This window comes from Calidris pugnax, unplaced genomic scaffold (genome assembly GCF_001431845.1).
Source record: "Calidris pugnax isolate Ruff unplaced genomic scaffold, ASM143184v1 scaffold91, whole genome shotgun sequence".
NCBI classification, from domain to species: domain Eukaryota; kingdom Metazoa; phylum Chordata; class Aves; order Charadriiformes; family Scolopacidae; genus Calidris; species Calidris pugnax.
The window spans coordinates 885,918-909,841 of record NW_015090898.1 but is presented as its reverse complement, the minus strand read 5'-3'; the positions used below and the strand labels follow the sequence as shown (position 1 = coordinate 909,841).

The following is a 23,924-nucleotide window of genomic DNA, read 5'->3' as shown; positions in this document are numbered from 1 at the left end:
CAGACCATTTCCTCTGGTCTTGTCGTTCGTCCTTTGGGAGAAGAGGCCAACACCTGCCTCTCTACACCCTCCTTTCAGGTAGTTGTAGAGGGCAATGAGGTCTCCCCTCAGCCTCCTCTTCTCCAAACTAAACATGCATGTTGATACCATGTAGACCATTCCAGATTTCCGTGTCACTGACAGCTGACAGAAGGGGCTCACGTTAAACCAGCAGCATTCAGATGTGCTTTTCTTATTATTTGTGCAGACAGGGGGGAGGAGGGGGCGTGTGGGGTGTGGAATGTTCCACAGAATCCTCAGCGACTGGAGACAAACCCACCAACCTGCTGGAAAACATCTTCCTTCAGGTCCCGGCGGGTGCCCCTGACGGCCGTGTCCTCGCTGTCGCTGGTGCAGGAGGAGCGACACTCGGGGCCATGGAGCAGGTCGTCCCAGAGCATGTCCTCGGTCTCGGAGTCGTGGCGGGTGCTCTCCGAGTCCCTGCGGGTCACGCTGCAGCTCCGGGAGCCCGTGCTGGTGCAGGACCTCGAGTCCTGGGGAGAAGAGCACAATTCACACCACGCAGCCCCTTCCCCAATCCACAGAACCTCCTCCTCCTCCCCCCGGCAATGGGTGAAATCAGCCTCCACGGGGCAGCCGGGCACCCCCAGTCCCACCCACCCCACAGGAACTGTTAAACACAATATTTTTAGAGACAACATCGCTCAGTGAGAGTTTCTGCAACCAGCATCTCTGCACAGGGAGTCACACAGAGAGCATGAGTTCCCCACCTCTATGCCCAGCAACATAAAAATTGATTTATTCGTCCTAATGCAAAAGTTTTTTTCTGCTTGTTGCATAATCTATTTCAAGATTTCATTTATATTTTATATTTATAATTTGATATTCATCTATTTTATTTCTATTTTATTATCAGGTGGGTGGAGTGGCAGGGGGCAAGATAAATGAAGTAAAGAAGTGAATGAGTATATATCACAGAACAGCTTTAATTTTAAAATCAAAATTTATCAGCATAAAAGCTACCGTACAGTGCTGCCTCCCAAAGCACAAGAGCAATTGGAGCAATTCAACAAGAGGAATTAAGAGGCAGCTTGGGCCATACTATGCTGCAAATAGGGTGATTTTTTTTGTTGGTTTGGTTTAGTTTTGTTAAACAAAGGAGTATACTCACAACTGTGAACAAAGTTCACAAAGCTGCCAACAAGCAGGGAGCAGTCACACCTTACACCTGAAGAGGCCAAAGCACTATCATGATGGTCTGTTCTATGGGGATGAAGCCCCTGCACTGCCCAGGCCCCACAAAGCTCTATCTCTTGAATTTATGACCATACCTGACTATACAATGTGGATTCTAGTTCAGATTCCACGACACTGTCAGAGTCTCTGGCGACTTTCAGGGCTTGCTTGACCTGCCAAAACCAAAGGCAAACCAGCTCGTTATCCGTAGCAAAAACCAGTGTGAAAAATGGCATAAATTCACCCCCAGTACCTGTGAGACAGCCTGGTTCAGAGAAACAAGAGGCCTCTTTTTCTTCTCTTCATAACTATTGTCACTGGAAACCCCTTCCACGTTCTGGCGTAACAAGATCCTTTGTGCCATGGCTTCAGCATCCTCCTCGCTCGAGAGCTCGTCGGAAACACCACCCCTGTTGGTGCAGTCATCCTGGAAACACAGCACTCACAGTAAGACCAAGGCCCAGTAAAGGACCAGCTTGATCTCCATCACACCAAAGGTTAAAGGCCAGACAGGGATCTCTCATCACCTGCCAAGGCCAGTGGAAGAAGATTTCCACAGAATATGCAGAAACAGAATCCAACTTGGCATCACAGAGACATCACACATTCTAACTCGTTACCCCTCTGCCTCGCACAGAGGTAACGAGGGAATCCTGGAGGGGGTGGAGTTGGGTTTGGGGCAAGGCTGGGAAGAGGAAGGTGCAGCCACAGCTCTTGGCTATGTCTCACCAGCAACTTTTAGCCCAGGAGAATAGCTGTGTCTACAAGCTGGTGGCTAGCAGACCCAAAATCATGAGATGTGTCCCCCCACACCAATCACTGCTCCTCCCCAAACACCCAGAAACAGAGCAGTTGGGATAGGACAGGACTGCACTGCTCCACAAATGTTCTTCATGTGGGAGTCAACACCTCACAGACCCAGAGAAGCCTCAAAAGTAACTCCACATGCTTTACACAGATTTTAACACAGCTCCCGATGCTTTAACTCTGTCTTCCCCAAGAGATGCTTCAGTTTTTCCTTTCCTGCCTCCCCTCCGAGAGGGTATTGTGCAGAACTCTTTGCAAGGCAAATTATTTTACAGAACTGCTTTTGAAAATTGCTGATTTACTTATTGTTAATCATTACTAGTGGTCTTCCTTAACTGAACATATGGTGATCAGAAGTCTCTACAACTAAACGAGCACTTTGCTAAACCAGACATTTTTCAGGCTTGTCTGTGTTTGACACACTTGACTATTGGGACAGATGAAGCATCAGCAGCACGTCAGCTGTGCAGTGGAGAAGCAGAAAGGGTTTTCAGGTGCCCTACATGCAAGCAAAGATTAGGAGAAGAAGGGAGTATCTTGTATTAGATCAAACCATACAGTTAAGCATCAACAAACTTTCAGGCACACACAGAAAACACTGACATTTGCAGCTTCAAATGAATCTTTCCTGCCAGTACCTGGTGGCTCTTTTCCCCATCGGAAAGTTTATTTTTCTCTTTGAAGTGCAACGGCCTGTATTCAGATCTGGCATGTCTGTGCTTAATGTCATTATTCACAGCATCCACGCCATTTTCTGTCTCGGTCCCTTTCTCAGCTACCAACTTTATTCTTCTAATCCTATGAGAGAAAATACAATTAAATGCTTTCATGGCAGAGAAAATCTCCTTGAGGAAAACATCACGGTCTCTTTCAGTTGCCACCCAGGTACAGCACCAGACAATACAGCTACGGGAGCACGTCATCGTCTGCTGCTGACAGGCTCCTTGTGACCTGATTCTCTTGAAAAGACTTTTATCTACTTCACTCTCACTGGATGGTTCTTTTGTAACTCTAATAGTATCTTAAAACTTCTAAACCAAGAGGGATTTTTTTTATTATTATTATTTTGAAAAATAATAAATAAGAGCATAAATAATAAGACAAAAAGTCCTCATCAAAAGAAAGGACCTGTCAGTTGAAAACTCATCAAGAAACTCACTGGAGAGAACAACAGAAGACAATTAAATACTATCCCAAACAATCTATCCTCCTTTTCCTTGAGTTACTTTTAGAAAAAGTAAGGTGGTGAAGTGGGATGATGATCCAAGGAACTTAAAGAACAATTGATTTGGGAAATCAGGTAAAACAGCAATATAATTTGAGCAGACACATTCAAGAAAGGTCACTTATCTGATAAATAAAAATAAGCTCCCACAATTTCTGCAACTCATCTAACACTCAGTTTTAGTTATTCTGGGAGATATGGTACCATCTCCTAACAAGGACGTACTGAAAATTCATGAGGAATCAGCCTCCTACAATCCCAAGAGTGCTTTTACTTCAAAAGAAAGTCATGGGCAGACTCCGGGGACATCAGTGACAGAACATTTCATTTTCCAGCTACCAAATTGTTCAGTGTCATTACAAACACAACAAACCCCGTGGAGATCACGTACCTCCTGCGGAAAAGCACACTAAAAACACTGTTAAGAACAGATTCAGATTCAGCCTGCTCTTCTTTACTGGTTTTGTCAGAAGACCAACTGTTCCCATCGACTCCCACAGATTTGCGTAACTTCCTGATTTTTAAAAAAAAGGAGAATTAAATATGCATAGAAAGCTAATTTTAGGTCTTTCTTAAAAGATCTGAATCAGAATTGAATGGCTTCTTAAATGCTATTTTTCTTAAGTCATGCTTACATGCAGATAAAATAAATTTTCTTTGGATTAACAGTTCTCCAAAAACCCACAGGACACCGGTGTATCACTGGCAAAGGATGCAAGAGACAAAATGTGGGCAAAACCTTTGCAATGGTTTTGGAAATGGAGGCAAAACTCTACCCACATCCATCGTTCTGTGTTCAAATATATTCTGTCAGTGCTCACACGGAGTCAGATACCTGAGTCAACTATCTAGCAGGGGACTGTCTCGTCTCCCACAAGCTCAAATGCCCGCAGTGAATCCCCCACAGCCATCTCTGCCTTCATTTCCCTCTTCTCAGCAATTCCTGGCAGCTCCTGCCACAGCAGGGCACGGCCATCTCTGCCTTCATTTCCCTCTTCTCAGCACACGCCAGCAATTCCTGGCAGCTCCTGCCTCAGCAGGGCACCGTGCTGGGCTGCAAGCCCTTGGAGATGCCTTTCTGCACAGAAAGCCCTCCTCTGGCCACAAAAAGAAACTGTATTAAAAAGCTACATTAGGAAAAAAAAAAAGAAAAAAAAAGGCCCAACTGTCAACTAAAGCAAAAAAAAAAAAAAAAGAAAAAAAAAAGGCCCAACTGACAACTGATCTATCACAGCCTGGAAAATTCGCTCTGCATTTGTCTTAGTTATGAGAAGATTACAAGAGAGACAGAAAATACACATTTTCTGTTTATGGTTAAATAACGTATTTACATAAAAATAGAAGATATTTACCCATTAACTGCTACCACAAGCAATCCATCACGTGCTTTGACCCCCAAAACTGCACCCCTTACCCCGCTCACCTCCTCCGCCTGCTGAGCCCGTTGTTTGCTGAGGGTCTGTTGATCTGGGTGGACACGATCTGGCAGTGGACGGTGCCCATCAGTAACATCAGGCACATGGGTCCCATGACTTCGCTGGCGTTGACAACAGGCATCATGAAATACAACACAACTGCTACGACTGAGGAGGAGAAAACTGTATCAAACGCAAAAATTAAGACCACGGCCCAGCTTTTCAATCTAAAGAATTTTTTTTTACTGATTTGTAATTTCTACAAATACCAGCGCCACGCATCTTGAAATCCGCATGGAGTAGGTGTCAGAGAGGATCCTTGTGCTTTAGATTAGGGACTACAAAATGGTGTCACACTCCTCAGAGGCAGGCCCGTGGCACAGAGAGTCACCACCCCTTACCTTGCATAACATAGAGCACCAGGAGCCACGTAAAAATGCGCTGGGAAGTGACCTGTATCCACCACTGGCTGAATAACGGGAAGAACACGACTCTCACAATCCCTTTCCGAGTCAGCGACGTCCAGGGGATTTCGGGCTTGGCTTTGGCAAACGTAGAGCCTTGGAATTAAAGGAAAAACAAACAAATTGTTAATCGTGAATTATGAGAACTCCGGTACATAAACCAGACACTGAGCTCCCGAGGGTGGCAGCGACCGGGCTCCCAGGTCCTGCTGGCTCCGGGGTCATAGAATCACAGAATGGTTTGGGTTGGAAGGGACCTCAAAGATCATCTGGTTCCAACCCCCCTGCCCTGGGCAGGGATACCTCCCACCAGAGCAGGTTGCTCAAGGCCCCATCCAGCCTGGCCTTGAACCCCGCCAGGGATGGGGCAGCCACAACTTCCCTGGGCAACCTGTTCCAGTGTCTCACCACCCTCACAGTAAAAAATTTCTTCCTGAGCTCTAATCTGAATCTTTTTTCTTCCAATTTAAAACCGTTTCCCCTTGTCCTATCATTGCCCTTCCTGGCAAAGAGTCCCTCCCCAGCTCTTCTGTAGGCACCCTTCAGGTATTGAAAGGCCGCTATAAGGTCTCCCCAGAGCCTTCTCTTCTCCAGGCTGAACAATTCCAGCTCCCTCAGCCTGTCTTCATAGGAGAGGTGCTCCATCCCTCTGATCATCTTTGTGGCCTCCGCTGCACCTGTTCCAGCTGCTCCTGCCCGCCCCGGCCCCGCTCCTGCGGCTTTTCCTGAGGCAAAACCCCCAACTCCTCCTGCCTCCTCTCTGGGGCTTCCAGCGCTCCTTCTGCGGTCCCGCCGCGCTCCCTACCGCCGCCGCCTCCGGAGCCGAAGGGGGGGTTCAAGCACAAATCCCCGGCGGGGGGGGGGCCTGCCCGGGTTTGTTTTTGGATCACGTACCACCGGGGCAGGCCCGGGGGCTGCGCGGGGGCAGCGGCCCCGCTCACCTCGGATCAAATCCACGTCGATCAGGTCAGGCTGGATGTGACCCTTCTTCTTCGGCTTGTTTTTGAGCGGGGGGGGGGGCGGGGGGCCGGGGGGGGGGCGAGCGGCGGCCGCCGCCGTTACCTTCATCTCGGTCTGCTCGATGGACTTCTCCCATATCTGCTGGTCGTAGGCCCCGATCTAGAAGGAGAGGAGGGCTGAGGGCACGGCCGGGCCCGCGCCCGCTCGCGCCGCGCCGCACTCACCTTCTTCTGGTACCAGGAAATGGCATCGGTGCCGCGAGCGGCCATGGGGGCACCGGGCCCGGTACCGGGGCCCCGTTACCCGGGAGACCGCCGCGAAACGCGGCGCTCGACTGCTTCCGCCTGCCCCGCCCAGGCAGCGCTGGGAGAGCGCCGAGCCCGGCCCCCTCCCCCGAGCGGAAATAAACAAGCCAGGCCGTAAAGGACAAAAATCAGACTTTTGTTTATTAAAAAAATACTTTACAGGAAAAAAATTCTATGCATTCCGTCGGATCTATTTTACAAAGAAATAGCTTAACAGTTTTGACACTGGTGTACAGTCAGCTACCGGGGGAGACGCGCCGCGTTGGGGCGGGCCGAGGCCCCGACACTCGCCAAGGGCAATAAATAGACTAAGGCCGCACGAAGCGCAGGGCTCACGCCTTCCATAAATTAAAACCACAGAAAGAAAGAAAAAAAAATAATAATAATCGTAGCTGCCAATCAAATCAAATCACAAGAACAGCGATACAGAAATCTCTTTACACCTTGTACCACACACACACGCACACACTCACACGCTTTGGGGGAGAAAAGCTGCTTTTTCGGGAGCAGGACCAGGCCCTTTTCTCTCCCCGCACCCTCGGCGAGCCCAGAGCTGCCACCGCTCCCGGGGCCCGGCCGTCCCAGAGCCCCCCAACCAGCCCAGGCCTGTGGGAAACACCCCGACACCTCCCCGTGTTGGGGGAACTCAAGTGGGACGGCAGGAAACCCCACAGAGCAGGGCAGAGAGCCCTTTTTCTCTATGGCAAGATCTATACCTGTGAAAAACGTCGATTATAAATCCCCTGAGAACACTTCACCGAGTGTCCCACCTTCCTGGAAGAGAACGTGTATCAAGTATCTGCACAAAATGACTTGTAGCATGTCTAAAGGAGAGAGGAAACCAAAGCTAAATGGTATTTTGCCTTTAAATTGCATTTTGCTAGTCCATTTCTAGCACAATTGAGCCACTTGCCTCTATCCCAAGTGACAATTGTAATGAACAGCACTTTATTTAAAACAGAGGCCGAAGCCCGAGTGCCGTGTCTCAGAGCTGATCACTTCACAGACAGATTCACAGCGTCTCCACCAAAAAGCAGTAGTTCCTAGTTGTCAACCAACAGACATTGCAGGGCAGATCCTCGAAGTGGGGAACTGAGGATTTATAGCAACTGGCCACTGCACTTGGAGTTATGAACTGCTCGGTATCTGCCTGGGCACTGCTAGGGACCATTAGAACAACCCATTGAATCTGCCAAAGTTTGGTTATTTCATTACATAAGCTGTTTTATGAGATCTTACAGAGAAATTCAAACAGCTGGTTATTTAACATGAGAGATATTCAAAAAATATTTACTTGGACCTACCCAAAACCCAGAGATTTGTTTTGTTCAGCAAGCACAAAGTGGCTTGAACTCTACTTCATTTCTAAACAGCAGTATCTTATAAAAAAATATCAGTATTTTACATGTCTTGTTCTGGAAAACATTTGCATCTTTCACATCCAGGCATTGTTCTAATTCTGCTCTGTTGTGTTCAGTGCGATCAAAGTTATGTGGAAACAACAGCTAGAGACAGTTTAGCTATCAGCTTCAGATGCAATCCCTCTCATACTTTAAACCCAGAATTGAGGTGGAGTTTGAAAGCATGTCATTTTGGTTAAAACGTACCAAAACATAACGTATTTAGGCAATAGATTTTTATAAAGTTCACTCCTCTCTTCCTCAATCTTCCCAGCATGCTAGAACAGCATCAGCCACATTCAAGTCATTTGAAGATACGTTTATGTATTTAAATCTCACATTAGTTGATATTAAGTTAGTAACAGAACATAAAGAGAACACGACACTGTTGGTCACGTCCCTCCACCCAAAGAGGTAAGTCAGAGCATTCTCCTGGTATTTCAGGCTGTAGTCACAGATTTCACTAAAGCTACAGTTTTCAAAGCAACACGAGCCACTCTGGTTGTCTTCCTTCATCCAGCTGAAAACACACTATTAGAATTCACAGAGGATTTCCAAACTGATTCCCTCTTCACTCTACTTCAACTTCCACTATAAAAACAGACAAGTTGGTGTAGGGGGGGCTCTTCATGTGTTTATTCTGCCTTTAAAGTTCTGTTTGCAGAATGACTGCGGTATCTGCAGATTTGTCAATTCCTGAGTGATTGTACGCAGTGCTGGCTGCCAAGGAACACCCCATGGATGCACCTCTACGGACACGACCAAAGAACAGCACGTGAGGAGTGAGATGGGCACTTGGAAGACTAGCAGACTTGGTAAAAAGGAAAGAACACCCTTGGGTAATACGGTCTTCGAATGGGAAGGATGAACTGAAACCACTATTGCCTGTGAGGAATTTTACTTTGCACAACCCTTAAAGCTATGAAATTCCTCTCAACATAAAAAAAAGTGGAAAAAACCCACCAGAGAACAGACGGCTCATTTACGAACCCGTCTGGGTCATCTAGAATTTCTGCTAAGATTAAATTACACCCCTGCATGAATCACATTACTTTTCATCATAAAAGCTTTCCATTCTAACACCTTATTTACACAGATTACTAAACAAGTCACTACCACTTCAATCTGTAAATTAGTTTTAAATTGAAATATTTCCTAGTCCTCATTTTTGTACCGAAGACAATACATACATACACATAAGGAGTAATACAGTTTCTAACTAATCACTGCAGTATCTTCTGATGATTATTTTTCTATCAGTTTAAAATAGTGACCTCTACACTGAGGTGCTAATATGTATATAAAAGCCTACACAAACAATATTGCACAAAGTAAGATTTATAATAGAGTAACATATTTTAGAGACCCTTATAAAGAGAAGAGTAATAATTGATATTAAAAAGATGCATCCAGAACTAACACAGCATCTTTGCTTTTGTCTAGTCTAACATAGTGTTTCAAATCTTTCCTACCCCAGTGAGGATTAGAACAAAGTTATCTGGAGACAGCTTAAGTTGCACCAAAACCCAACTTGTACTCTAGATGTGGGGAGGGACAGAAAGGGACGGGACTTCTCCTTTGGATGGTTGGACGGGGCAGTAATAAACGGGGCGAGTGAACGTCAAATACAGATCACATGTTAACATCCAGAAATATTGAAAGATTGTTTAAAAACTGTTGATAGCTGACACTCTACACAATTAGCATGTGCCACTGATTCTGCCACAGTACCTGGGCACCCAGAAGCTACACATGGAAACAGCACTCCGATGCCAGAATACTTTTTATTTGTGAAATAGTGATACAGAACTTCCTAGGACAAGGACAGCCGTCCCGTGTCAGTCAGTTACCAACTCAATGCTAAATATATTTAAGTGCATCAGTACAAGGGAAAGTGTGGTTCCATTGGACACATTACGACCTGATCGAAACAAGCTGCCAAGTTGGTTAGTATTTTAAAGCCTTAAAGTGCTCAAAGATAGCAGTTTCCTCCACAAGACTACCAGTAGGTTCTCTAATTCTGACACTAGTATCATTCATGTTCAGGGAAGATGCATTTCAGAAGCAAAACCCTCACACCAAACAACATAAGCAGTGCTATGAAAAGTGTTAGGTCAGTAAGTCCTTGCATTTCAACAGGATCAGACACTTTCTTCAGTTAATTTTACAGATCACCTTTGCAGGAACTGTAAGAAATAGAGATCAGTTTCTATAGCTTGTTTATAAACCAACATGTCAAGAACAGACATACCAAAGATTTCACAAATCATCAAAAGTGCTGTGCTTTTTTTTTTTTTTCTTTTTTTAAGCAATTAAAATGAGATGGGAAAGTCACTTTGCAAGTCTTCTACAAAAGCATCGCTTTCTGGTGAAGATTAAAGTAAAAGTAGGGAAATAACACTGACCAATACAGTTCAACCATTTCATGTTCCTGGAGGAATTTCATTCTGACTTTGAGGAGATATTCAATATCTCTTTTCTTAAACAGAAAGAAGTGGTAGACCACTGTTACAGGTTGTACTAAGGGGTTAAAATACAACTTGAATTTTGCATAATCTGTGTAAAAAAGATATGCTTGACATTTTGGAATGTCACCTTTCTTTATAGAATTATAGGCAAGATTTCTCCAATAAAACATAAGCCAGTTATAAAACTATAACTTCACATCAAAATTTTAAAAAGTTGTTAAAAAAACGTTTGATTATATACATATCACACAGAAGAGCCTGCATGATCCTGTGGATTGTGGTGCTGATCAGACTCTATTTTAAAACCTGGAAGGGGCTGGGCCACCTGATCTGGTTGCACAAGTCCTGATACCGGAGCAGTGGAGGAGGAGAGCAGCCCCGGCCTGAGCTGCATCTCTACACCTGGATCTTCAGACTCTATTTTAACACTCACACACTGGGGTTCACCTTCTGACTCTGTCTGTCCAGGAACGCTACTGGTGAGGCTTGAACTGCCTTCTGCACTCTGAGAATCAGTCTCCCCCACGGGGTGATACTGTTTAAGTCTGATGTGCCAGGCTAAGCTGCAGACTGCTGACACGGTTTTGAACTGATGAATGACATTTCTAGGGATGAAGTAGATGTCATTGTCACACAACTGAATCCTAGCATAGCGAATGCCTTCCCGTCTCATTTGGTTTAGTTTGGCTTCATCCACCCATTGAACACACTGAGAGAAGGAAAGATGGTAAAGTTAGTGTATACTCTGTTTAAAGTAAACTCAGTACCCACCTATTTTCAACATAGAATCACAGAATGGTTTGGGTTGGAAGGGACCTCAAAGATCATCGAGTTCCAACCCCCTGCCCTGGGCAGGGACACCTCCCACCAGAGCAGGTTGCTCAAGGCCCCATCCAGCCTGGCCTTGAACCCCTCCAGGGATGGGGCAGCCACAACTTCCCTGGGCAACCTGTTCCAGTGTCTCACCACCCTCAGAGTAAAAAATTTCTTCCTGAGATCTAATCTGAATCTTTTTTCTTCCAATTTAAAATCGTTTCCCCTTGTCCTATCATTACCCTTCCTGGCAAAGAGTCCCTCCCCAGCTCTTCTCTGTGTATAAATCAGAAGGTTTCTGTTTAACAGATAAAGCTTCAAAATTTAAATGAAAATTGGACTTTTTAAATGTAATTTAAGATGTGCTTATCTTAAGAGAGGTAAATGATCTAATCTGAATCTTTTTTCTTCCAATTTAAAACCGTTTCCCCTTGTCCTATCATTACCCTTTCTGGCAAAGAGTCCCTCCCCAGCTCTTCTCTGTGTATAAATCAGAAGGTTTCTGTTTAACAGATAAAGCTTCAAAATTTAAATGAAAATTGGACTTTTTAAATGTAATTTAAGATGTGCGTATCTTAAGAGAGGTCAATGAGCAGTTAAGAGCATTCTACAGTTACAGCTGAAAACAGAAGGCTCAACATGAGGCTGCGTTGTTTTGGCTGACAGGATCCTAAGACAAGATGAATAAATCAGAAAAAGCAGGAATAGGCATACGTGACTGCCCAATCAGCTGCTAATTTATCCTAGAGCACGTTACCATGCTTCACAGCACAAACCCCAGCTTGGTGGAAAGGAAAAGCAGCTGGACTAGGTGATGGTTGTATGTCCCTTCCAACTGACCTATGCTATTCTGAAACATGACAAGGGAATGAGGCTGCGTTGTTTTGGCTGACAGGATCCTAAGACAAGATGAATAAATCAGAAAAAGCAGGAATAGGCATACGTGACTGCCCAATCAGCTGCTAATTTATCCTAGAGCACGTTACCATGCTTCACAGCACAAACCCCAGCTTGGTGGAAAGGAAAAGCAGCTGGACTAGGTGATGGTTGTATGTCCCTTCCAACTGACCTATGCTATTCTGAAACATGACAAGGGAAACTGCCCAAGGGAGCTGAGGATGAGGGTACAAAGGGTTGGCTGTACGGTGAACCTGGAAACCATCAGGAGCTACTGGCAAAGCACTAAGAACCAGCTGTCATTAGGGAAGGTTGGGTACCTGGGACACTGGAGGTTCGTGCAGGTCCAACTGAAGTCTCTGCACAACATCAGTGAAATCTTCAGCATGAAAACAAACCACATCTTTGGTTATACGAGGCTGGTCACTCCTAGAAAAAGATGAGAATTCCAGGCATTTTTAAAGAATTTGAGTTATAAAGAATTATAGCTCTTTCCAGCAGAAAGTTTCACTGAACCAACAGCCTACTTCAATTTTACACTGGACATGAAGACTCATCATTTCTCAATGCACACATTTTGAAGAAGAAATAAAATTCATAGATTTTCTCTTTGTTTATTTACTTCTTTCTTGATGCACACACAACAGAAGTGATGTTTCATGGACAAAGCCTATCGAGATGTCCAAGAACTAGGTTCAAATTGCCCCTAATGAATTTCTACATTCCAGGAACCAATTTGCCTTAATTTTCCCATTCTATAATTAGACAGAATAATTCTGTATTAAAGGAAAAACAAAGTAACAAAGTAACTCTGAAGCCAAAGCAAGGAGGAGCTGGGTTTTATTCAAGGACCATGAATCAGGGTAAAAGAAGCTCTGGCACTTTTTGTTCAGAAGAAAATCTAATGATATTGCTAACAATGCTCTCTAATGTCTACTGTAATTGCTGGAAATAGCAATGATGCAACTCTAATTTCTGTGCAAGGTCAACAGCAATGTCCTGGGTCCATGAAATGAGAAGGTTCTGTAGCTATGAAGTTAATCACATTGAGTTCTTAGATTATGGTTACAGAAGTCAGCATTACCAATCATAGATGATGGTCCAGGCATGGTATCCTAAGCCCTTATTTTGTGTGTTACTAAAATTTTCTGCAAACTGCTGTTACAATTTTTCTACTACATCAAGAAGAGGGGAAAAATAACAGGTACATAGCTCATGGTGTTCAGGCTCTGGACAGCACATACCTCACTACAGGGTTTAAACCATTTCTTCGATTAGGCTTGTTTTCGAAGGAATTTTCTTTTATTTAATAGAAAAAATGTTTAGAATTACCCCCTCCTGCCAGGATGGCTGCGTTTTGGTGGCACTTACCATTCCCCAAACTGCACAGCCTTGAGAACCCCCACGGCAGCCGTGCTCTGCCAGTCAAAGCCCTGCCCCACGTGGTCCGCGTGGGCTCTCGTTCGGTCTTCAAACAGGACCTCGCGGGGCTCGCTGGTCCGAGGTAGGTACTGCAGGTTCTTGATTTCGTTCATTGACCTCAACAGGATAAAAACACATACTAAAAAAAATGTTTCAGACTACTAAAAAATAAATATTGTAGTAAAACAATCTTAAAGTGTTGTGTGATGCAGGCTTTAAAATCAAAGACAAAGCACTTCCCTCTGATTTCTTCTAGGCTTCTATTTGACAATAAAATATTGAAATAAATAGAACAAAGCACAATTCAGGTTATGAGATAAACTTCATAAAACAAATCCAATCACTAAAGAAAATATTTTTGTTCACTTATGCTGAAAATTCTTCCAGGAATTTAGTGGTATGTAAAATAGAGCTATTTTACTAGATACTGAAGTTTAGTTATGTGAGAGTATGACCAAAAATTCTACTGGAAATTAGAATTAAAATATTCTTCCAACTCTATCTCCTAAAATTTGTTCTACAGCACCCTCTTCCTGAAAAAGACAGCAAGTACACACATATACCACAGTTCTTCCCCAAAAGGCAGATGAGATTACAAGTGCTTCAGCACTGACATTAAAATGTGACATGAACAGAGGAAGGATCTCTGCTGTTTTAGAGCCTTTCACCTGCCTCCACCACCAAATTAGTTCTTTCCTATTTCTAAGGGAAATAAAACAAGTCTCCTGAAGGATAATAAAAAGAGATTTCAATCTTAATAAAGCATTGATCTAGGACACACTACCATGAAGAGTAGTGAAATAAAATAAGCATCACAAATAACGTTTCGGTTTGTTCTCAAATCTAATGCAATATTTTGCATTTAACAGAGAAAGAAAACAGAACATTACCGGCGCCGTTTGAACGGGGATTTTGGCATATCAGCTGTTGGGATCATCTGCTCCCCTGGTCTCACCCACATTATGGGACCATCATCACTTTGTGACCTGCACTGAAGTCTGAGACTGGACAGAGTGCCCCAGGGCAAAGTCATCTAAAAGAAAACCAAAAACAAAACAACCCACAAAACACACATAACACAAAACACTGGGTGAGATAGAAAAATTAAATGATGCCTTTGGTAAAACTGGTTCAAACTTGTTGTCAAAAGAATCGCATAGAGCCTAAAATATGTTCAAGAGGTAAAATATATTCCTAACTAACTGTATCCAACTTAGTGATGCCTTTGGTAAAACTGGTTCAAACTTGTCAAAAGAATTGCATAGAACCTAAAATAAGTTCAAGAGGTAAAATATATTCCAAACTAACTGTATCCAACTTAGCTTTTAGGGAAGTAAATGATTCTGTAGTATGTATATATGATAAATAATATCTAATTTTAATAATTTACACAACTGTAGCTACCTAATTCAGTACCTTTGTTTGGATGCAGCAAAGAACATACCTCTGTCCCCCAAACAACAAGCACATCAATAGAGGGAATACTTTGTGGTTTCAAATTACTTGGAAATATATGAAACTTAGTAATTCTTTAAATATCTATAGTGCTCTAAACAAAACACTAAGTTCCTGCTTACTCTGAGAAATGGAGATTCTTCTAACATATCCAGGAATTCTGGGAAGTAGTCCCCAACTTCTTCGTCCACTGCTCCGACGAGGCTGATCTGCCGCATGGGTCCTGCTCTGTAGGTCCCACAGCAGTACGTCCGATTGACCTGGGGGGCCAGAAAGGGAGAGAGAACACCACCCCAGCTTTGGTTGTGTCCCAAGAGATTAAAATGGATTAATGCAATACACTAGGCCACAGCTGAGCTGAACCCTGGACTCATCTACAGCTATTAGAGGTGCCTCTGGGAAGATGCACAGATACCATTTAAAACAGACACCCATAGGGTACTCCTGGAAAAAATGAGTTATTAGATCCACTAAGACCTTTCTCAAAGTTTCTTATTTTTGTTTAAAGTTCAGTTCTTGTTTAGGAACTTGAACTGGGTCATTCCAGTTTACGTGGGCATCAGCAGTTAACAACTTAATGAACAAATGACATCAACAAAAGGGCTATCTGTCTTTAAAACCAGTCATGGATGGATGACGTGAGCACTAACTGCCAACACCTACAGACCAGACCATGTACCACCTTCACCCTTGTAAAAGGGCCATGGGTAGTAAGACCCCTCAGGTGTCCTGTGCCTTTCAGACCACCACACAGCCTTCACTACCTGCATATCCCCTGCTCCACACACTATCACATGAAAAGCAAAGTTACAGGTATATTTAGAATTAGCTCTTCTGTGCTCGTGGAGCCTTTCTACAGCAGCTGAATGATGTGCCAACCCGCCACACAGAGTAGCCAGCATCAGTGTTTCCTGAGCTCACAGACTGGCATCTGTGTGTTCCTGAGAGTTCAGGGTTAAGGATGGAGTGCCCTTCTGTTGGGTAAGGACAGGACACACGAGGCACAAGCTTCAGGCAAACCAAGGTTAAGCTTCATAAGTTTCTTTCTATTTTCAAGAAAAACATAAATCAGTTGACAGTGACAATATTTCAGTATGGCAAGGCAGCTATAAAACCAGCCATGCAAACACTTTGCTCCGAGGAAGAAAGCAAGAACATGAGGCTGCTGAATCTTTACAGCAGCAGGAGGAAGGAGGACAGTGTGACACAGCACTGCAGAGAGGGTTGTGTTCCACTAAAACCTGACAGGTATTTCAGTAAGGCCACAGGCATTATTTATATGACCTAAGTGATAAACTAAGAGTGCAGTACAGATGCATTTCTCCATTCCACACTTTGATAGCTTCTGTTAAAAGAAGAACTTGTCCTTCCAGAGTGAGAGACCTTTTTCCAGGATTAAGAGAGGTTATGATGGGGCAGACAACCAACCTGCGATACGGTTCACAAACTAAGGCTGTCAGGAATAAGATTAAGCTTTTCTGACAGCACGTTGCAGGAGCAGGAAAACTTATCCTGTTACCACCTCTTGGCTGCTTTTCCTACCTCCAGCCTGGAAGCAACAGCACCTTATGCAAAACCAACTTCTCTTCCAGCTCCCCCCCTTCCCTTCCTCTGCGCCCACTCAGCTGCTCCTTGGACCACGCAGAGAATTCATCAGGCAGCTGATCTGTTCTTTCTTGGGAAAAAAGCAGAAGTGGGTTTTCAAGTGTAGGTATATTCCAATTCAGATAGACCTAGAAGCAGTGGTACTGGAACAGCTGGGAGGGAAAGTAAGAGTTCATTCTGCTACACTGCTAAGGGCTTTCAAACTGATGTCTGTCCTTACGCAGAGAAAGCTCTCAAGTTACTGTTCAGTGATTCGAGTCTTGAAAGAGTCCTGAAAGCCCTTGCTCCAAGAGAATAGCTCCAATCTAAGCTTAGCTTTAGCACCAACACGTTAGAACAGATGAGCAGAGCCAAGGCAAGCAAAGAATCCAGAGAACATTGAGCCTTAAGTATTTTAATGTACAGAAACCAACCAGTTATACTACAAATAGACATGAGAGTGCTTGGTTATAAACATCTGGTTTACATTGTCCTCACTGACCGGAGAACAAAGAAATTCACCTTGTGAGGGAGTTAAATGAAAAATTTAGTGATAATTAAGTCTCCCAGATTAAAGTCCTCATTTTGAATTGGAGGCACTTCCTTCTGAAAATTCAGTTTGTCTGAAAAGGCATACAAAACGGCTGTAGGAGCCAAAGGTCACGTTAAATGGCAAGTTCACTTGCAGTTTACAGATCAAAGTTCCATTTCTTGACACCCAGCTTCCGGGACTCCAGACCACCTACTGCCTGAAATCCCCTCACCCCGGCGTGGGTCGGGTCAGCAAAGGGCTTCACATGGACAGAAGGGTCAGCCTTGAATGGAAGTGACTTTTAACCGAGTGCCTTCAATTAAAAATAACCATAACGTGCTTAATCTGCAGATGCATAACGACAAGCTGCTGTTGTATCTTTTAACCGAGTGCCTTCAATTAAAAATAAAATCAGTATTACAGCACACAACACTACTGTAACCTGCTTAATCTGCAGAGGCATAACGACAAGCTGCTTTTGTACTGTAGGATTTCTCACACAGGAGGGTCCAAAAGTGAAGCTCGACCTGTTTGTTGGTTCCTCAGCAGCGCTGCACAGCACAGAGACAGCCAGGCTCTCTGAACCGGGGCATTTTACCCTTCTTCAGTGAAGACAAGCCAACAATTGGGTTTTAGCAGCTACCATAGTGGAACCCACCATCAATTTAAATGCATCCATTTCACACAGGACACCGTAGCACCAGCTGTATCCTCTGAAGAGTCTCAGGAGTTGTGAGAGCTGCACCTCCCCGTATCAGCTCACACAGGAGGGTCCAAAAGTGAAGCTCGACCTGTTTGTTGGTTCCTCAGCAGCCCTGCACGGCACAGAGACAGCCAGGCTCTCTGAACCGGGGCATTTTACCCTTCTTCAGTGAAGACAAGCCAACAATTGGGTTTTAGCAGCTACCATAGTGGAACCCACCATCAATTTAAATGCATCCATTTCACACAGGACACCGTAGCACCAGCTGTATCCTCTGAAGAGTCTCAGGAGTTGTGAGAGCTGCACCTCCCCGTGTCGGCTCAGCGAGAGCAGCCTCAGCCAGAGAGGATTAACCAGGTCACGCTGGAGCCCGGTTTAAGGAGGTGTTTTAGACCAACCGAACCTTATGTCATGACTCAATCTTAACCAAGTTTAGGCAGTACTTAAAATAGAATTAATTGAAATACCAGCACAGACTAGAACCCAGCGAAGCCTCTTATTTATGACCATCCGTTCCTCACGCGTACGTATTTATAGTGTGAGCTATTCACAAGATGGAGACATTCACCAAGAAAAAAAGTGTACTTGTTAAATAGCCAGTTGGCACTCTTTAGCCATTTTAGGGGGTCATCACACGTACTTGAAGTAAATTAGAAGGTAATCATGATGCCAAAGAACACAGATAAATCACTAATAGGGCAGCCTTTAAAGCCTAACCCGTGGACAGGTTCCCCACCTGCAGAGCACACGTCTGTGCTGGGCAGACGTCTGGTGCTGCAGCAGCAGTTCCCATGCTCAAACAGGCAGGTTTTGGAGAAATGTGCTCTTGCACGCAGCTCTGTCAGCACGAAGATTTACTTAAACCAAGAAATAGAAGCTGGTTTAAACCAAGTGCTGCAGCAGCTATTCAGTGCTGCAGCAGCAGTTCCTAGGCTCAAACAGGCAGGTTTTGGAGAAATGTGCTCTTGCACGCAGCTCTGTCAGCACGAAGATTTACTTAAACCAAGAAATAGAAGCTGGTTTAAAACAAGTGCTGCAGCAGCTATTCATCAAATTCACAAGGTGTCAGAATTACTAATTTAATGGTATCTATGATAAACGCTGGAAAGTACTCAAAGATGCAGCAAGTGACCACACAGCAACTTTCTGTACAGAGGTAACAGCTTTTCCAACTCAAATCTTGCTTATAAGCATGTGGTAAGTTTGGAGGGACCCCAACAGCCCATCCAGCAGCGTTACCCTTTCAAAGCCTGTTACTGAAGAAGATCCGTTCCACCAGTGCCCTGCACTACAGAGACACAGGTCTTCCCTTCCAACAGGCAAACCAGGAAAAATAATGAAGGTCTTGAATAAAGACTTTAAAAGTAAGAGCAGTTTGAATCTGTTCTTAGAGTAGACTAAGCGAGAAGAGGTTTTATTCCATCCAAAATAAGTTTACCTAAGTTGTAGTATTGCTGCATGTTCATGGACAGTCCTAAGCTTGATCATGAGAGTCAAACACAAGGGGTTTTCATAAAGGAAACTTGACATTTGCTTAGTTATTAGTGCTGCATCCATTTAAGATGCCATTTAAGAATCTAAGATAGTTTAAGCCAATTATGAAAATCAAGGTAGTATATAAAGTGAAAGCCTTCTTCAAAGGCAATTAAAAAGCTATTCTAACCACCTCTCTGAAGCTGGAAAGTTTAAACAACACCTGGCATCAGCTACAGATAGAATTAAGATGTTAAAAAACCCACCTCATTTATTGTGAATGACACACTGAAAACTGAGCAGCAGTTTGCAATCTGAACAACTCTTACACAGACTTACGGTTCTTTTGAACAAAGTCAGTGTTCTCCCAACTTTGGACCAACTGAAAATCTGCAGGAGGGGAAGTGCAGATCTTTCTGCAGCTCACAGCAACATCTGAAACGTGCTTCACCAGCTACCAGTGGGCACAAAAGAACTTTAAGCAGGAACAGGAATAAACATCCCAGCAGCAGTAGTTCCAACACAACTTTTTTTCATCTGCTAAGAAAAAAGTTTGTGCCTCACCTACTTCAGGCCAACCCTTCTCTGGATTCATGAGACCAATCAAATCTAGGCGTTGTGCAACTTTTATGCCTTTAAACATAAAAACTTTAAACAAAGTTCTTACCTGAGAGTGAAAGTTTGAAATTGTTGTTGTTTCAATGTCCTTCTTGCCCAAAATTTCCATTTTGACTGGAGTGTTAGGAAAGTTAAAAGCAAAGTAATCCAGGAAGTCTGGTAAATAAGCCGCGGCTCCGTGCACTATGGCTAACGCATAGTAAGCTGCGTTTTTATCATTTTCACTGAATGACAACGCCAGAAACTCTTCTGCAAATCTCTCCATCTCCACTGGAGACAAAAATGAGAGTTCATCCATGTAAGCGTGAAGGACCAGAGCACCACCATTGGACTGATGTTCTTCATGAATGAAGTTACTAAATTTAGTGCCAGTTTTCAAGAAGCTGCTGCGAACAGAGTGCTCCTGGTGCGTCACAAATGGTGTTTGTACTCCCTGGGGTATCCGATATTCCTGCATTCCCAAATTCAGTCTGCAGAGTTGCTCATCCTTCAGATACCTGAAGGATTCCTTGTTCATCTCCAAGTTATCACACTGTCCTGGAGACAGAGTCTCCTTGTCGATGCGAGTGAGTCCAGCACACACTGTCTGCACTTCCTTGTTGTACATCTTCAGGCGTTTCCCCCTCACATCTTCCCGGTGTTTCTTTTTCTTTTTTTTCTTTATCTTCTTCATAATAAGACTGTCAGCTCGCTGGGTTTTCCCGTTTTCATCTGGAGTTTCTGGCAGCAATAATAAAAAGAAGATCAGAGTTCTGCAGTTGCAGCACGTTCACCCAAAAAGAATTAAGACCTCTTATCTGCCATCTATTCCCAGGGAAACTGGCCAATAGCAATACTGTGACTTTTGACTTATAAGACTTAATTATACAACAAAAAATGCAATAATATCTAGTTGTTATACAAAGAAAGCCTTGGATTAAGGAAAACTTTCAAAACTCAAGCTTAATATTTTAGAAATATTTCTAATAGCTTTATTAGAATACCTTTAGAAGGAGTCCGTATTTCAGAACATCTATAATTAAGCATATTTATAACTTCTGACATTTAAGGCAGTGACACACAGGGGAAGAAAATAAACAAGTATGTGCAACATTTAAACATTAATACTTTCATTACAGAACACTTCCCTGATTTTGGATACACAATATAGAAGCAAAACAGAGCGCAACCGAAAAGGTATAAGCATTATTGACATTTACAGGTAGAAATACTTACAGCAGTTCACTTTCTGGCCAAAAAAAAAAAAATAATCTCAGACTGCTGATCTTGTGTATTAAATCTTAGAATTGTTATTTCCAAATAAAGAAGATATGGCTAAACAAAACTAAGTTTTCACATCAAGCATCACTCTGGCCGTTTTTAATCCCCATTATAAATCTGCCCCAAACTGGTGACAGATGCTGCAGCCAAGGCACCCGTCCGCAGCCCCTGGCTCGCTGAGAAGCCCAAAGCATCACTGTTTGGTGCAGACAGAGCACAAGAGTCACACTCCTGCTGATGACCCCACTCTAACCTGCCTGTGACCAGAAAGGATCCAAACCATCACACCCACATCTTCAGCCACCCTTTGCCAGTCTTGCAGTTAATTACTCAGTTAACTCAGAGCTAGAAATAAAGGTTTCAGGTTTTTTAAAGGCAAATCAACCCATAAAAGGCTGAGAGACAAAACGTAAAGAAGCAGTTGCATCAGGTAAAATGTAACAGTTTAATTGCTCCAGAGCTAGAAATAAAGGTTTCAGGTTTTTTTAAAGGCAAATCCACCCATAAAAGGCTGAGAGACAAAATGTAAAGAAGCAGTTGCATCAGGTAAGATGTAACAGTTTAATTGCTTGTCTTTTAGGAATAAAAACTAATTCAAATAATATTTAGCAAATAACAATGGAAGTTAGAAATCTTGATGGCCCGGCTGTCAAAAAACTCCATTGCTAAAATAAAGCTTTAATCTGCCTGAACCAAAGAACTATTTCATGCCAGAATCACTCAGAACCCCCAGGAGCTGTGTCACCAGGATGGCCACAGGGACCAGAGGCTGCTGAAGGGAAGAGCCGAGTAGAAGACGCGATCGCTGAACTTTTTCAGCAGCACAGGGCTCTGGGCTAACACTTCCCCTCGTTGTCTGCAAAGCTATCCCATTTGTATTCCCTCTTTATTCTCCTGCAGTACTTGAAGTGAAAGAAAAAAGCATGTTACACTGATCTAGGAGAAAAGGTACAATGATAAATATACACAGCTTCAAGTGATTCAGTCTAACCGCAGGATTTAACGACATCATCACACATTCGGTCTCAGAGCTCTTCACTGAAGATGAGTGACCTTCATAACAGCCTGTTGTAATGAACAGAATTACTCATGAAGCAAAGAGAGAGTTGATTGCTTAATACTAACTTCACACAATTGTCTTAGGACCTGAAATACAAGTTTTCACAGCACTGCTGTTAGCCTTTACAAACAGCAAATGCTCTTATTTCTATATTAGAGCTAGGGAAAGCAGGAAAAGAAAGGTGGTACGGCTTGTTTTGATAAGTAAACTGGAACAGTTCTTTGAATAAGCTTTTTTGGAAGTCTCAGAAGTTAACCAAGCATAAGCTTGTTGTCACTGAGCTCTCAAGTACACAGTAGAGATATCCCTTTACTAACTGCAAGGGACATACTAATTACAGAGAAGATCTTCGTTCTGGTGGGACCAGAGAGTCCAAGCTGAAACTAAACAAGAATCCCATGCCATCAATGAGCTGTTGGGAATACTTCCTTGTAGATGTTCCTAAGTTAATTTTTGGTTGTTAAAGGTGTCTTATTTTAAGGACTTCTAATTTTAGACACAGTTTAAAAACCTCAGACATACACTAGTTCTAATTCAGAGTATCTTCCTGTTTGAAGGTATTCCCCGACAGCAGACACACACTTTGCACTCTGCATTTCGGAACTTCAGTGAACACTGGGCTATTTTCAGGATAAAATCCACCCTGACTCCCTTCAGGGGCTGCATCCACTGAACACAGCAGAGTCCCACTGCTGCGGTGACAGCGACCTCTGCACTAAGTGAAGCTGCTCAGTGACAGTTAAGGTGGTGATGCCTGACAAACTTGAAGGAAATACTGTTTTAATTATTCCTTTCAATAAGCAGAAAGCCTCCAGTACCTCAAACACAAGGAAAGCTACAGCCAGGCCATCAAAGTACCTCCGCAGCGAGGCAAAGCGACAGCAGAGCCAAGAACTCAGCCAGGCTGGAACTATCAGACATCAGTAACTGAGCACACCAGCATCGCATCAAACACAACAACACTGGAGATGTTCGTTGCCAAAGATCAGAATAGTTCAGTCAAAGAAACAGGCTGTTCAATTAGATTGCACATAGAAGTAAAAAACTGATAGTGGAAGACAGAAAAAAGAAACCTGGCCCCATCCTGAGAGGCACTAACACAGCCTGGGACAAGCACTGAAGAGCTTCAGACGTTCAGACAGAAAACAGCTTTCCTGGGCAAATCAGGAACTCAGAAGGTAAATTTAACAGCGTTTAAGCCTTCGTTAAAAGAAGACCTAGTTTGATTCCTGGGTTAGAATTGACACACAGTTCCCACTCTAGGAAGATACACTACTTCCGTAGTTTTATCAACATTTATCAAGCTAAAGTTTGAAATATACAATCCAGCAGCTTTTAGAGTCGTTATTCAAACACAGAGGTTGAGAAGCATTAAACAGTAGTGAAAAGTCCCTCCCCATAATAGTTTTGCCTGCTGTTGAGCCACTACTATCTGGAGTTCACGATAGATCTGGCTTTTGTGGGCACCTGCACCTTTGGATTCCTTGGCACAGCACCTTCACATACACTCCTGGAGGATAACCCACAGCAGGGCTTTATTACAGCAGCTTTTGTAACTGCTTTTTATTTACATCGCTCTCACCAAGAGGCTTTTTACTATCAGAAACTCGTGAGCAGAACCAAAACAGTCAGTGCTGGTTAAAAAAAAAATACAAAAGACACACCCCCCAGGGAGATACAGGGCCCTCCCGGCCTCCCCACCGGAGAATCCTCTGGGGGTTTGTCCGGTGGGAGGGGGGACACCAACACCGCACACCCCGGGCAGCCCCCCCGCTCGGTGCCCCGCACCGCACCCGCCGCAGGACGGCGGCTTCGCTCCCGCAGCGC

The 23,924-nt window shown here is 43.7% G+C and overlaps 2 protein-coding genes across 6 annotated transcripts in view; both read right to left on the bottom strand.

Annotated features, from left to right (window-relative positions):
• Positions 1-12,389, bottom strand: part of PHTF1 (putative homeodomain transcription factor 1) — a 20,357-nt gene extending 7,968 nt beyond the window's left edge. For 2 of the 5 annotated variants that reach the window (XR_001412780.1, XM_014948504.1), the window contains exons 1-9: positions 6,332-6,455; positions 6,089-6,266; positions 5,085-5,243; positions 4,692-4,851; positions 3,660-3,782; positions 2,682-2,841; positions 1,490-1,663; positions 1,332-1,409; positions 324-533 (exon numbers count right to left, since the gene is read on the bottom strand). Coding sequence is in view for 4 of the 5 variants with exons in the window: in XM_014948504.1 (XP_014803990.1) it covers positions 324-533; positions 1,332-1,409; positions 1,490-1,663; positions 2,682-2,841; positions 3,660-3,782; positions 4,692-4,851; positions 5,085-5,243; positions 6,089-6,266; positions 6,332-6,376 (1,287 nt within the window). In the remaining variant the exon portion in view is untranslated. Of the gene's footprint in view, positions 1-323; positions 534-1,331; positions 1,410-1,489; positions 1,664-2,681; positions 2,842-3,659; positions 3,783-4,691; positions 4,852-5,084; positions 5,244-6,088; positions 6,456-12,310 lie in introns of those variants that run through there. The other 3 variants (XM_014948507.1, XM_014948506.1, XM_014948505.1) reach the window with 3 other exon arrangements.
• RSBN1 (round spermatid basic protein 1) lies at positions 9,578-20,500 on the bottom strand. Its single transcript, XM_014948509.1, has 6 exons — positions 19,827-20,500; positions 14,990-15,127; positions 14,303-14,445; positions 13,362-13,529; positions 12,311-12,419; positions 9,578-10,989 (listed from the first exon to the last, which is right to left on the bottom strand). The coding sequence occupies exons 1-6, from the start codon at positions 20,448-20,450 to the stop codon at positions 10,525-10,527; spliced, it is 1,647 nt and encodes a 548-aa protein (XP_014803995.1). The 5' UTR covers positions 20,451-20,500; the 3' UTR covers positions 9,578-10,524.
• Positions 20,501-23,924: the final 3,424 nt, after the last annotated feature.

What these genes read in the sequence shown, in the direction of transcription:
- RSBN1 (XM_014948509.1), bottom strand. Translation starts at nt 20,450, where the DNA reads ATGAAGAAGATAAAGAAAAAAAAGAAAAAGAAACACCGGGAAGATGTG. An exon ending in AAGAATCTCCATTTCTCAGA is followed by an intron (nt 14,446 to 14,989) that starts GTAAGCAGGAAC and finishes GTTTTCTTTTAG; the next exon opens with ATGACTTTGCCCTGGGGCAC. An exon ending in TCCCCGTTCAAACGGCGCCG is followed by an intron (nt 13,530 to 14,302) that starts GTAATGTTCTGT and finishes TATCCTGTTGAG; the next exon opens with GTCAATGAACGAAATCAAGA.